This window comes from Microcebus murinus, chromosome 8 (genome assembly GCF_040939455.1).
Source record: "Microcebus murinus isolate Inina chromosome 8, M.murinus_Inina_mat1.0, whole genome shotgun sequence".
Taxonomy (NCBI): domain Eukaryota; kingdom Metazoa; phylum Chordata; class Mammalia; order Primates; family Cheirogaleidae; genus Microcebus; species Microcebus murinus.
The window spans coordinates 29921296-29935774 of NC_134111.1; the positions used below are offsets into that span (position 1 = coordinate 29921296).

The 14479-nt window shown below is 32.9% G+C and overlaps 1 protein-coding gene across 1 annotated transcript in view; it reads left to right on the forward strand.

The window, feature by feature from the left end:
• Positions 1-14479, forward strand: part of ACVR2A (activin A receptor type 2A) — an 87267-nt gene that overhangs the window by 48251 nt on the left and 24537 nt on the right. The window contains exons 2-4 of the mRNA XM_012744775.3: positions 5578-5785; positions 8498-8607; positions 8953-9107. Coding sequence (XP_012600229.1) covers positions 5578-5785; positions 8498-8607; positions 8953-9107 — 473 coding nt within the window. The remainder of the gene's footprint in view (positions 1-5577; positions 5786-8497; positions 8608-8952; positions 9108-14479) is intronic.

A 14479-nucleotide genomic window follows, 5' to 3' on the forward strand; every position in this document is an offset into this window, starting at 1 on the left:
ATATGTATTTATCCTCATATTGTACTTTCCAGTTTCCCCTTCCCAGGACCTACATAGTGGTACACAAACATATGAATGTGACAAAATATAGAGGGGATTCTGATGCACATCATTGGTTAAGAACCACTGTACTAAACCCTACATGCAAACATTTTATGCCTATTTATTTCTTTTGAAATGTCAGTATTAACTATTTGGAGTTACTTTGATAGAATAAACCTATGGGTAGAGAGTTAAAGTTTCAGAAAATTTTGAATTGGGGAGCTACTGTTAACACTTAATATATGTAAATAACTTTGCCTTTAAAATCATAATGTTAGCTTAAGGATATAAAAATACATATAATTTTATTTTATAATTATGTTATTTAGTGTTTAGAGATGTGATGGGTTAGAGACTGATTACAGAATCAGCTTGAGGAAGGGTGGGGAGATTGTCACAGTATTCCCCATAATCAGTTTTCTTTCTACCTATGAAAATCTCAGCCAAATGATAGTCTAGATCAGGTGTCCTCAAATTACAGCCCGCGGGCCACATGTGGGTGTTTTTGCCCATTTGATTTTTTACTTCAAAATAAGATATGTGCAGTGTGCATAGGAATTTATTCATAGTTTTTTTTAAACTATAGTCCGGCCCTCCAACAGTCTGAGGGACAGTGAACTGGCCCCTTGTTTAAAAAGTTTGAGGACCCCTGGTCTAGATCTAGAAAATCATCCAGAAATCATTTTTACATTTAAAAAATCAATGGTGGAAATAACCTTTTAATAAATGACCATTAGTTTATTTTTTATCTAGACTAGGAAGGGCAAATATAAGACACTAATGTTCCCCCCTCCCCTTCCATACTATAAAATCCTCTCTAAAAAAATCCTCAAAATCCTTCTGAGTACAGTGGTGCTCCAGGCAGCCACTATTCATTGATTGGAATTGACACCAAAGGTGAAACCTATTTGGCACTTCTGTTCTAGGCAGTGTTTAATTTTTTTTGTCAGTTTAGTTTAAGGGATATTTCTAAGCCTCAGTGGATTTTTCTTTTGGAAATTGGAAATAATTACATAGGGGTTTTTTTTTTAACATAAATTAAATGGGTGATAATTCACGGGACTCCCTTACACCACAACACAAAACAAACAAAAGGCAGGTTAGCCAGACTATTGGAATTAGGATGTTAAGATAGGACATGGCAGACTTTACAACCTATGGGCCAAATCCGGCTCAGAGCTAAGAAAGACTTTTATATTTTTTAGGTGGTTGAAAAGAAAACCAACAAAAGAATATTGTGTGAAATGTAAAAACTACATTAAATTCAGTTTTCAGTGTCTATATAAGTAAAGTTTTGTTGGAACGTAACCATGCTCATTCATTTACTGTCTGTGGATGCTTTTGTGCTATAAGGGCAGAGTTGAGTAGTTGCAACAGACCGTGTGACCTGTAGAGCCTAAAATATTTATTGTCTGGATTTTTTCATAAAAAGTTTGCCATCCCTATTTTAAGATAACAGTATGGGCAGTGAGTTAGTGTTTTTCGATTATTTGGTAAAAGAGAAAACTTAGTTTGCTTATATTTTCAACAAGTTTTTGAAAAATAATAATTTAGAAAATGGCTACTGTTTGTATATAGATAAGTAGTAGTAACAGACCTTTTATAGAATACTGTTGAGATGGAGTTACCAGCATAGTTTGTAATATGTCAGTTCATGCAATTATTTCTTCCATAGTTGAGAGGAAGTTCATAGCAACATTATTGCCCACAGATAGTAGCAACTTATAATTCCATCTCTGTACTAGTACATTGTAGAGTAGCTATTCTCAAACTTTTTGCTCTCAAGACTTCTTTAGAGCCCAAAGAAATTTTTATTTATGTGAGTTATATCTATCAATATTTATCATAATATTAAGACAAAATTTCTAAATATTTGTTTAAAAATAGCAATAATAAATCCATTATGTTAGTAAAAGAATGATTTTTATGAAAATATTTAACAGAACAAAAAGTGAAATATTTGCAGATCTCTTTAATGATGGTATTAGTAGAAGAAAACTGAATTCTTGTATCTATTTCTTCAATTTGTGGTATGTTATTTTGATTAAAGTATAAAAAAATCAAAAGGTTTTGAAACTTGATGTCTTAAAAAATAAAAAAAATAAAAATCAAAAGGAATAGTATTTTAATAATTTTTGTAGATAGTTGTAGACATTTTTCTTTGATACCATACTCTAATTCAGCAAGTGGTAGGTTCTTTTATAATCCTTTTGTTAACTTCAAGTTTATCAAAGTATAATTTATATAGAATAAAATGTATTTTTTAGATGTAACAGTTCTATGAGTTTTGATTAGAATGTATGACCCATACATATATAACATCACCACTGTCAAGCTGTAGAACATTTCTGTAATCCCACAGTTTCCTCATGCCCTTTTGTAATCAAATCCTTTCTCCTCACTTCCAGATTTTGACAATCTCTGAGCTGATTTTTGCCCCTATAATTTTGCCTTTTCCTGAATATTGTATAAAAGGAATCATACAGGGCAGTCTTTTTAGTCTCTCTCCTTTCCACTTGGCATAGTGTTTGAGATCCATCCATGTTGTTGCAGCTATCACCAGTCCATTCCTTTTTATTGTAGGAATGTTTGCTTCTCCATTTACCAGAGATGGAGATGGGTCATTTTCAGTTTTGGGATGTTAGAAATGAAGCCACTCCTAAACAGTCACATACAGATTCTTGTGTGCACAAATGTTTTCAATAGGATGCTGCAAAACTGTTTTCAAAAGTGGCTGGACCATTTTACGTTAACACCACCAATGTGTGAAAGTCCCAGTTGCCCACATATTAAGCAACACTTGATATTGTCTGTTTTTTGTTTATTTGTTTTTGTTTTGTTTTACTCATTCTAATACGTATTTCATTGTGGTTTTAGTTTGCATTTCCCTAACGATTGATAATGTTGAGTAGGTTTTCATGTAGAATTTTTCCATTCATATCTCTGCTTATAATTGGACAGTGTGTGTTTTCTTATGTTTGAGTTGTGAGAGGTCTTTATATATTCTAAATATCAGTCCATTTTTAGAAAGTGTTTTGCAGGTATTTTTTTTCACAGTCTATGACTTTTTCTTTTTTTTTCTCCCTTAACTTTCAAAGAGTTGAAATTTTTATGAGGTTCTATTTATTAATTCTTTTGTAGTTCATGTGTTTTGTGTTCTAAGAACTCTTTCATAAGTCAAGGTCACAAAGATTTTCCTGTTTTCTTTTAGAAGTTTAATGGTTTTAGGTATTTTTAGGTCTATGATATATTTAGAATTTTTGTATATGATGTGAGATGTGGGCTGAGGTTGTGGGGTTTTTTTGGAGGGGGGGAGTGGTCATATGGATGTTCAATTTTTCCAGCATCTATTGTTGCAGACTATCTTTTTTCTATTGAATTGCCTTGGCATCTTTTTCTGACCCAATATGTGTGGATTTATTTCTGGGTTCTCTGTTCTGTCCCCTTGACGCATGTGTCTGTCTTTTCATTAAGACCACACTGTGGCCTTATTTATTGCTGAAGTTGTATGGTAAGTCTTAAAATTAGGAAGTAAGAATTCTCTTTTGTACTTCATTTTCAGAATTATTTTGGGTATTCCAGTTACCTTGTTTTTCTAGATAAGATAAGGCATAATTTCTTAAAGGCTAGTTGCAGTGGGGAATCTGAAACCATTAATGAACGTTTTGTCCATTGTAACATTAAAATCTATTGATCTGTCATGCACATGGAATGGATTTTTATCCATGAATGCTTTGGTAACATCACACATAGTTCATTTGGAAAACACTGGTTCTCTGAATTATGTAGACCTTCTAAATATTGGCACATTTCATTATTCTATATTAAAAAGTCACATTTGTTAATATCACCACTGATCTCATCAGAAGATTCTGTATTGGGAAGGTGTCATGCTAAGGGCATTAGGTACAAATTTTCCCAAATTTTTATTTTTGCTTGAAAACTTAAATTTTATCATTGGTAGTGCTTACTGTCAGTTGCTTTTCTTAAAGGAATAGGTTTATTTGGCTCACTTTTGAAAACATGTCTGCCAGATTCTCAAGTCCGAATAGCCATAGCTTGTTGAGTTTATAGAACTCTCATCCAAGGGCTTTTTCTTGTGGCAGCCATTATACAGTTGAACTTTTAACAGCCAAGGTTTGAACTGCATGGGTCCACTTGTACGTGGATTTTTTTGATAAATGTATTGGAAAAATTTTTGGAGATTTGCAACAATTTGAAAAAACTCACAGATGAAGTCTAGAAATATCAATAAAAATTAAGAAAAAGTTAGATTGTGTCATGCATCCATACAATATATATATATAGATACCTGTCTATTTTATCATTTTCCACCATAATATATACACAAATCTATTATAAAAGTTAAATTTGTCAAAACTTATGCATACACACAGACTATACATGATACCATTCACAGTTGAGAGAAATGTAAACAAACGTAAAGATGCCACATTAAATCATAACTGCATAAAATTAACTGTAGTACATACTGTCCTGTAATAATTTCATAGCCACCTCCTGTTGCTGTTTTGGTGAGCTCAAATGTTGTATTTCTTAAAACACCATTTGACACTAATCATTTCCAGGTGAGCAGTGCATCTCTCCGATAAATTGCATATGGCAGTAAAAAGTGCTCTCTTGCAGTTCTTGTGTATTTTCATCCCGTTAAGGGCAAAACCATAAACCTTGAATAACAACACCAGGGGACTCACACAAAATGCCACTAGTGATGCAGGAAGTACTCCTAAAAAGTAGAGAAAAGTCATGCCATTACATGAAAAAGTTAAATTAATTGATACTTACCGTACATTGAGATCTGCAGCAGTGGTTGCCGGCATTTTGGACAATTCATCTTGTAAACAGATGATGTAAACTTACAGTATTGATAAATACGGTACTGTAAATGTATTTTCTCTTCCTTATGATTTTTGTATTTCTCTTCTAGCTTGCTTTAGTGTGAGAATACAATATATAATACTTTCAACCTACACAATATATGTTTATCGACTATTTATGTATGTTATTGGTAAGGCTTCCAGTCAACAGTAGGCTATTAGTAATTAAGTTTTGGGTGAGTCATAAGTTATCCATCAATTTTCAACCATATGGGAGGTTGGTGCCCCTTACCTTTGAGTTGTTGAAGGGTCAACTGTACTTCACTAGGCAGCAGAATTACATTTGTTTACTTCTTATTTTGTCAAACAAAATATTAAAAAGTAGTCTTCTCAAGGGTTGAGATTTAATAAAATTAACAATTTTTGCTGCTTTTCATCAAGGATGTTCTTAAGTGAAGTGAAAATATTGTTATCCAGAGAAATCTTGTGATATACGTGGTCATTTCCTATTATTATGTTTATGTTTATACTTAAAGTACAAGGATTGACTTGGTAATTAAAACCAAAAGTTATAACACTGGGAAGACAGTAAATTATTGACATTTCAGGAACACCTGAAGTTAATATCTTGGAAGACAGCCTGTTATTTTAAGAGCTAATACAGTTATAGTAAATTGTTGTTTTTATTATCTTACAGGTGCTATACTTGGTAGATCAGAAACTCAGGAGTGTCTTTTCTTTAATGCTAATTGGGAAAAAGACAAAAGCAATCAGACTGGTGTTGAACCCTGTTACGGTGACAAAGATAAACGGCGGCATTGTTTTGCTACCTGGAAGAATATTTCTGGTTCCATTGAAATAGTGAAACAAGGTTGTTGGCTAGATGATATCAACTGCTATGACAGGTAAGGATATATTTTATTTTTTATGATAGTTTGAATAATTTTCATCCTTCCCCAATTTTTAAAAGGGGAAAGATGAATGCATGAATTTTCTCTTTAATGTTTCTTGCTTTTTTAAAGATGGGATTATGAAGAACATTATAACATGCTGTAATGACAAGATATGAATTTTAAAGTAATAAAATACATTTGGCATGTTTACGTTTTATCTTTGCTATATTTTGAATAATTTATCGAATAGTAAGAACTCTTAGGTAAGAACCATTTCCTTCCCCATGTTGTTAGGATTATAAACCTTTTTAATGCCAATATAAAAGAAAAAGGATTTTGAAAATAGCTTTAAAAGAAAATATATCTGTTGAAAAATCTATCCTCAAGGAGAATAAAGCTTAATCGTAGTATTTAATTTTCTTTCCATTTCTTTTTTTATGTATCTGGAAGAAATTGATCTTACTACATTTTTTCTTTTTTTTTTTTCTTGTAGAGGCCTTTGTTCTTTACCCCAAGAGACATTTTAACTTCATGTTCAGAATTCTCTCAGAACTAACACAGTCCTCATAGAAAGCTACATTTTATGTAAAAGATCTTGTTTAAATTGTTTCATTCTGTACTTGAAATAAAATATAGTGATCATGTTATTAACTGCCTATGATCTTTCTGTAAAGAGTCCCATAGATTTTGGGCTAATGGCTTAGTTTGAGCTAGAGGATTCCTACCGTGGGTGGGTGGGTGCTAAAGACTGGCATAGCCTGCAAAGTCTTAGATAACCAGATATTTGGAGCCAAAAATGGTGCTATATACACCGAACACTAGATGCTTCCAGATCCACTTTCAGGAGCCTCAACTGATTATCTAGAATCTGTCATTGATTAGCCGTATGTGACTAATAGCAAAATACATTGAATAAGTCCTTGAAAATTGAATTAGCTCTACTTTTCATGAAACTAAGAGTCATTTAAATATACATTTAGTGGTTAGGGTATACTAAGTCTGAATTTTTCAGGGACTACTTCACTACACTTATACATCTTAGCTGCATTTCTGATTGTTAGCCTCTCTACCAACAGAAGTGGTCAGGTGATATATGCTGTTATGAAAGGCAAATAGGAAGATATTGGAAAGAGAAATGAGGTTTGGGGATCATCTTGATTCAAAACTCTCTTAATAATTAGTTGAAATCAGGAATTCCTATTCTTTTTTGTAGTAAAAACTGTACTTTTTATCTAAAACCAGTATTTCACTTGCGTGACCCTCAAGGCAGTGCTGAAATTTTTACTGAGCCATTTTTACTGGAGTCTGGGGAGTACGTTATTTAGTGCAAATGCTTGCTCTTAGAGTAATAATTACTATTCCGTCTTTGTTTCTACTAATTTAAAAGTATGTGAATTTTTGTATTTATTCTGGAAATTTGATTGAAAAACAAATAGGATAGTAAGAGAATTTAGAGAAGGGAAGAAAGATCCAAGATACTTCCATACTCATTGAAGTATGGAAGAAAAGCCGATGATAGAAGAATGAAACTACATGACGAAAAGTAATTTTCTTGACTTAATTAGGCTAAATATTTAATCATATTAATTTCCTATAATTTGAGGCATTCTTTTAAATATTATTTTTTTTAAATTTATACATTTCTCTTTATAAATTGTTAAAGCTTAGCTTTCATTTTTTCTTTTTACCTTCTACCAATTAGATATTGGTATAGATTATATTTTAAAGTTTGATTTTGTAGATTATATTTTAAAGTTTGATTTTGTTAAAACTACTGTTTCCCTGAAATTTCTTGAGTTTTTCACTTAACATAACCTTATTATTTTCATAGCTATCACAGCAGTTCAGTTTATTTTTCAGATGTCTTTTAAGTTCACCTGACATTTATTAGCAGTATTTAAAAGTTTGAATTTTTATTTTTTTTAAAGGTATAGCTGTTTCTTACTGGTTGATTAGGATTTGCTCTAGAGGCTAAATTCATGTCTGCATGACTTAGGACCTACGTAGAAGTCTCTCTTTTTCTCTTTCTTTTTTTTAAATCAGCCAAATTCTAGTCAGTTGAGTGAGTAGGTCTTATGTGTTTATTGTTACATATTTGTTCTCTGCTTGTTGCCTATCTCAACCCTATTCATTGCATTCAGGGAGTTTAAATCTATGCTATTATAAAAAATGACATATTCTTAAGCCTAGTTTGGGTCTCATGTTGAAATATGCTCTACTCATGAAGTACAAGCTTGCATCATTTAGTGTGTATGTATATATGTATGTATCTATATGCATACACACACTCAGAGTTTTATACATACTTTTCTCATTTTTGTATTCACAAAATGAGAAAACTATATTTCCTGTGACCAAAAGTACACAAATACTCCTAGACTAAATTGACTTTAGGTTCCTCTTCAAGTGTTTCTAATAATTACAAAAAAAAAAGATGGTTGCCATAGATTACTAATTAAAAACCAAATTAAAGCATTAGTCTCAAAGAATCAGTGTGATTGTTATAAAATCAGTTGTTGATTTTTTTTTTTTCTGATGAGATTTAGTAATAGGAATCCAGGAATGGTGTTTGGCTTTTAAGATGTAATCATTGTATATTCATAAATATCTTGAAGTTGAATATAAATGACTCATTCATTATTTTATCTCTAAAAAGAAAAATGCCTTTTGTAGGGTCAGGAAAATAATATTGATTTTAATTGTGCCTCCTTTGTTTATTTATAGGACTGATTGTGTAGAGAAAAAAGACAGCCCTGAAGTATATTTTTGTTGCTGTGAGGGCAATATGTGTAATGAAAAATTTTTTTATTTTCCGGAGATGGAAGTCACACAGCGTAAGTTCACAGGGAAAAATACATAGGTTTGTTCTTCTAAACAAGCATCCTCAAACTACAGCCCGTGTGCCTAGCACATTTATCTGGCCCTTCCGGGTGTTTTTGCCTCCACTGCCTGTCTTGCTTAGTAGCCAACTCATCCCGGGCCCACAGTGCACACTCTCCAACGGTCTGAGGGACAGTGAACTGGCCCCCTGTTTAAAAAGTTTGAGGACCCCTGATCTAATAGATTGAAAACAAAGTATATTTGTGTTGATATTTTCCAAAAATTTGACACTACGATAAATATTTTTTATAGAATTTTGTAGACCAAATCTGAGTTATTTTCCCCCCTCTTTTCCACAGCCACTTCAAATCCAGTTACACCTAAGCCACCCTATTACAACATCCTGCTCTATTCCTTGGTGCCACTTATGTTAATTGCGGGGATTGTTATTTGTGCTTTTTGGGTGTACAGGCATCACAAGATGGCCTACCCTCCTGTACTTGTTCCAACTCAAGTAAGTTATTGTCTTGTACTTTGTACTGTTTTAAATTTTATATTTTTGAGAAATAGTACTGTGGTGAAACCCACTAGCTTGTTATATGTTTCCTTTGGAGTTAACTTTTGAGAGTTTATTGTCATGGGAACTATAGCTTATTTTGCAAACTTACTAATTTGCTATGTCTTAAACTTTTCTCAGTTAAGGGTTAAGGTAGAGTAGAATGAGAGATATTTTCATTCCTATTCTTCTTTGGAGAGTTTTACTTCCATTCTGATACTTTTATGTATTACCTGCTTTACTTCTTAAGAAGTAATTAATGATGGAGAAGAATTGAAATCATAACCCTCCATCCTGTCCTCCATTCCTAAATATCTGCACCTTTCTCAAGATTACTTGTCAAAACATCCTTTAAACCATGGGAGTGGACTCAGGAAAGTAATCAAGAAAGTAGAGAAAGAGGTTTGATAAAGGCTTCAGGAAGATATATCCATAAAAATGTTTTAGGGAAGAGGAGCAGAAGAGCAATCTTTTTTTCCATGTGTTCTTGGTGTAGGTCAAGCACATTTTTTTTTGTTTGCAACGTATCAAGTATGTATTGAAGACATAAAAGTTTTTTAAAGCTCTTGATTCACATTCACCCCATCCCAGATATTTCTGAAATATAAGTGTGGGTGGTAATCAGATGAAATTCATTAACTTTTCCTCATTTTCCGTCATGTAGACACTTGCCGCTGGTCCAGTGCTGTACGAGAGGACTTTTCATGGAAGTAGATATTATTCAACAGGCCTAGGAAAGCTGATAACTTTTGGTTATACTTGCTTGGCACATAACTAAGTTCTAGTTTTTACTGTGTTATAACTCTTAAGATCAGATTACCTCAGCCTTCTGGATCTCTTGGTTGAACTTTATTTTTAATACTTTTAGGATCATGGTTAAAACTTGATTGAAGAAAATGGTAAAGTTCTATAATTTAATGACCGAAACAACTCCTTTCCTTTGGGCTTTATTTACATAACACACTTCTTTCTCAGTACTTGAAGCAATCTGTTAGCCTTAGATCATTGATTCCCATAATCTTTGTAAGATGTGTATGTGGAGAATAACCATGTTTAATAGTTAGGTAAACACACTATTTTCTATAACTTAAATATCTTAACTTATAAACATTAGTAACTAAGTTTGAGTTCATTAAAATCATTTGTAAAATAAAAAAATTTAATGCCTAATATATGTAGTTTGCTCCAGATGGCCACAGGATATACTTTGTCTTCTGTCAGTAGTAACTTTTTAAAAATTTGGTTTAGTATTTAATTTTTTTTTGAGACAGAGTCTCACTTGATTGCCTGAGGTAGAGTGCAGTGGTGTCATCATAGCTCACTGCAACTTCAAACTCCTGGGCTCAAGTGATCCTCCTGCGTCAGCCTCCCGAGTTGCTAGGGCTACAGGTGCTCACCACATGCTCAGCTAAAGTTTCTATTTTTTTTAGAGACAGAATCTTGCTATGTTGACAAGGCTGGTCTCAAGCAATCCTCCCACCTTGGTCTCCCAGAGTGCTAGGATTTCAGGCATGAGCCACTGTGCCTGACTCTAGTATCTAAATTTAGAAAAGAGAGTATTCAGTACTGTAATTATTTCATGAATTTATCCCAGACCTGTGATGTGATGGAAACAAGCTGGAAACCACATTTATAAATAAATTTTTATGGAAGGAATTTTTAAATAGTTGATATAACCTTATAGGTAACATTGATCTATATACAATATTGATGCAAAAGTGTGGTTAAGGCATTATTTTGAAGGGTTTTATATCCTGTATATGAGGCCACTTTATTTAGAAATACTAATTAATTCAAGAGTGTAGATCTTTAAAAAGGAAAGATGTTATTTGTAAATAAGAACCAGGAATCTTTCATCAGTATCCATCTCTGTGGGTTTTAGATATTTGTTATGTTAATGTTATTGTACACATTTACTTAGTACTTACATTGCTTTGTCATGAATTCACATGAATTTATATAAATTACTGAAAAATAAGGAGTGAATTTAAAGATTTTGTGATGAAGTGACCTACATAGTCAAGCTTTGTAATGAAAAATATAAGACAGGCCTGACTTTATGCTTTCCTTCTGTCATAAACTATGTTGTGAAAAAGGGGTGTTGTGATCAATGTGAAACTTCATTTTTGTCTTCTCTCACTGTCTCTGAAACAGTATGGCTTCATTCTTCAGGTTTCACTTTTGTCGAAAGGTTTATGCAAACTATAGTTCTGCAAGATCTATGAGACTATTTCTACAAGACTACTTAGTGGCCATTTTGTTACAAAAAAACTTAGTTTTATCTCCATAATAGTTAATGATAATTACATCAAGCATTTATTGAACATGTACAGTTTACTAGGGCTGTGTTATATTATGCATAAAGATATAAATTATGTAGGAATATATAAAAAGTGTATGTATATTCATATATGTTTTTTCAATGACTTCCAAATTGTGGGACTGATATATAAGGATTATCTTTGGAATTTGTTAGAAATACAAATTTTCAGATCACACTGCTGAAAGTATAGAATGGGATCTGGAATATTATGTTTTTAAAAAGCTTCCCAGGTAATTCTGGTGACCAGCCTGGTATAGAAAGCACTGATTTTATTTTACCTCACAGGGTTGTTTATGTAGTATGATCCCATTTTATAGATAAAGAAATTGAGACATAGCAAAGCTCACAAGTGTCGGAACCAGAATTGGACCCACATACTTGTTCACACTAAAGCTTTGCTCTTACTGTTTGCACTGTTCTGCTTCCCTTTTTTTCAGAAAGCAGATGCTTCTGGTGTTTCAGATAATTTGGTAAACATTCCTGCCATCTCAAAATCATTCTACGGGCTAATTTATTTTCCTATTTTTTGGATACTGAATAGTTTGTGTGACTACTAAAATGAGCAGTAAACTCATCTCACATTAACATTGTCTCACATAGGACAAAAGGGAAGTAAACAAGTCATAGATATGTAGAAGGGCATATTCATGTGTTTTCCATTATAAAGTTTTTAAAGCACATTTTAGAATAAGATGTATAAACCTGTGTTTGGGTTTTAGATAAAAATTCCCATGCTTCTGAGTTGACACTGTCAATGCCTATTAGTTGTTCAAGACTTTTTTTTTGAAGGGTAGGAGAGACATATACAATTGAAGTCTGAAAGCGACTTCTGTATTTCACCCCATATTCATGTTCCCATGGTTCCAAGTTTAATCTAAGGCCAGTTAGGAAAAGATCTCACATTCTTGCCAGGGATTTCTGGAACATTCTTCCTCCAGATTTTTTAAATGCTTTTAGACAATGACATAAAATTTGTCATTCTTAGGGAAACTTTTCTTCAGAGATTTGGCTGAAGGCTGGTTTGTGAATGAACTGGTCTGTTGTGAGGCATTGTTCTCACGGTTAGTCAATTAGCTGGTTCTGGCAGTTAAGTAGTAGGATTCTTTATCTGTAATACATCAACTTGCTTAGAATTTTTTCTGGTTTCCTTAGTATTTTATCCTGAAGAAGTGATGTAGGGATATAAGTAGGGATCTGGTCTTTACTTATGGTTCTTAGTAACCAATAAAAAATATTTATTCTAAAATTAATCTAACACAGTAAAAGGCACAGAAAAAAAGCAGTTGACGTTTTTGTTTTTAGCTGAAGCCATTCATATTTCCTTGTAAATCATAACTATTTTTCTAATGTTGTTTTGTGGTATCACTTTTTTCCCAGTCATCCTGGATGAAAGTCTTGGAGACAACTACTTCTATTCTTGACCCTATCATTTACCAAGTCTTGTTCATTCACCTTTTCATTCTTACTGATCCTGTTGTAGATCAGGACATTCTTACTCCTGAGGAGTAAGATTATATTTCTGTAATCTCATAGTTAGTCATCTTGCTTCCAGTTATCTCCCTTCATCTGTACTATTGCTAGAATAGCATTTTACATGTTTGATTGTGTTACTTCTGTGCTTAAAAAATATTTGAGGGCTCCCTGGCAAAGAATACAGAGTTTGGAGCATGACATATGGCCTTCCATACCCTGTCTGCCTTCTGATTCTTTCTTCCTGCCACACCCTAAGCCATCCATCATATGCATCTGGAATTATACTGCTTATGTATCATCCTTTAGAGAATTAAGAAAATAGTGCTTAAGTCATTTTCTGTTTTCTGTGAGTCAGATGAGTGCCCCCAGTTGAGAAGGGCTCATAGTTATTTGTGTATGTGTTCCATTCTCCCACTAGATTGTAAGCTTCTTGAAGATAAGGTATGTATTGTGGTTACTACTATATCTTACCCAGTGTTTTTATGTAGTAACCATTCTGCAAGTGCTGACTTGCTGAATTGAGTTCCTTGTATTTGGAGTTACACTGAGATGATAATGCAGTATGCCTAGGGATTCCTTTAATAAACATATTCAGGTGCTTTAAGGTTTTGTTTTGAGATAAATCTTGAGGCTGTGTTTTTGGGGAGTGTAAAATAAGTTGAAGTATTCCAGGCTTTTATAAGGGAATGATGTTACTCAGTTTCTTTCTGTAATCACAGACTGAAGCATCCTATCAACTTTCATTACCCAGATCACCTTTCTTTTGCCTGTGCTGAAACCATCTTTCCACCTGTACGAAGATGCTCTTATAATATGCAGTGAGTAAACTGAATGCAAACTGGTTTTTCTAGTGACAGTGAGTCATGAATATGAGGGAATTGATGGACCCTTATTAAGAAGTCTTATTGTGGTTAGAGTTAATGTAGTTTCAGTAAAACTACATTGCTTTCATAACTGTTTATGAGCTTAAGTTTCCTGCTTATAAGATCTATATTTGTGCTGATAAAAAAATTGCTTGATAAGCAAATGAATTTTAGGGACTGGAAATGACCTATCTTTAACAGGTATGAAGTTAATCTCTTGTTCATTTTTGAAGGCTATATAAATAGCAGTTTGGTATTGCAACATTCTTGCTTTTTTAAATGCCATCAACCTGTCCAGTCTTTACATCATGACATTTTTGTCTAGGTATTGGTCTGATAAGGACTTAAGGCTTTTGGAACACCTAATTGGGCATACACAATAATTTTGTTGACCTTACTATTAAAGTAATAATAGGTTGTCATTTCATGCTATGGCAAATTGCTATCCACTAAGAAACCAAGCCATCTATGAAAATGCTTTGTAGGGTTTTCCTCTTGAACATGAGTCTATATATGCATCCACTTAAAATTAATAATAAACTGAAAGGGTAGGATTAACATCATTCAACCAAGTCAATTTAGGAACATATACTGCTTCCTTATTGGGGAGGATGTAGGAAAAATTTGCTAAATTTTATGAAGAGTATTTAATATGCTAATATTAAGTTACA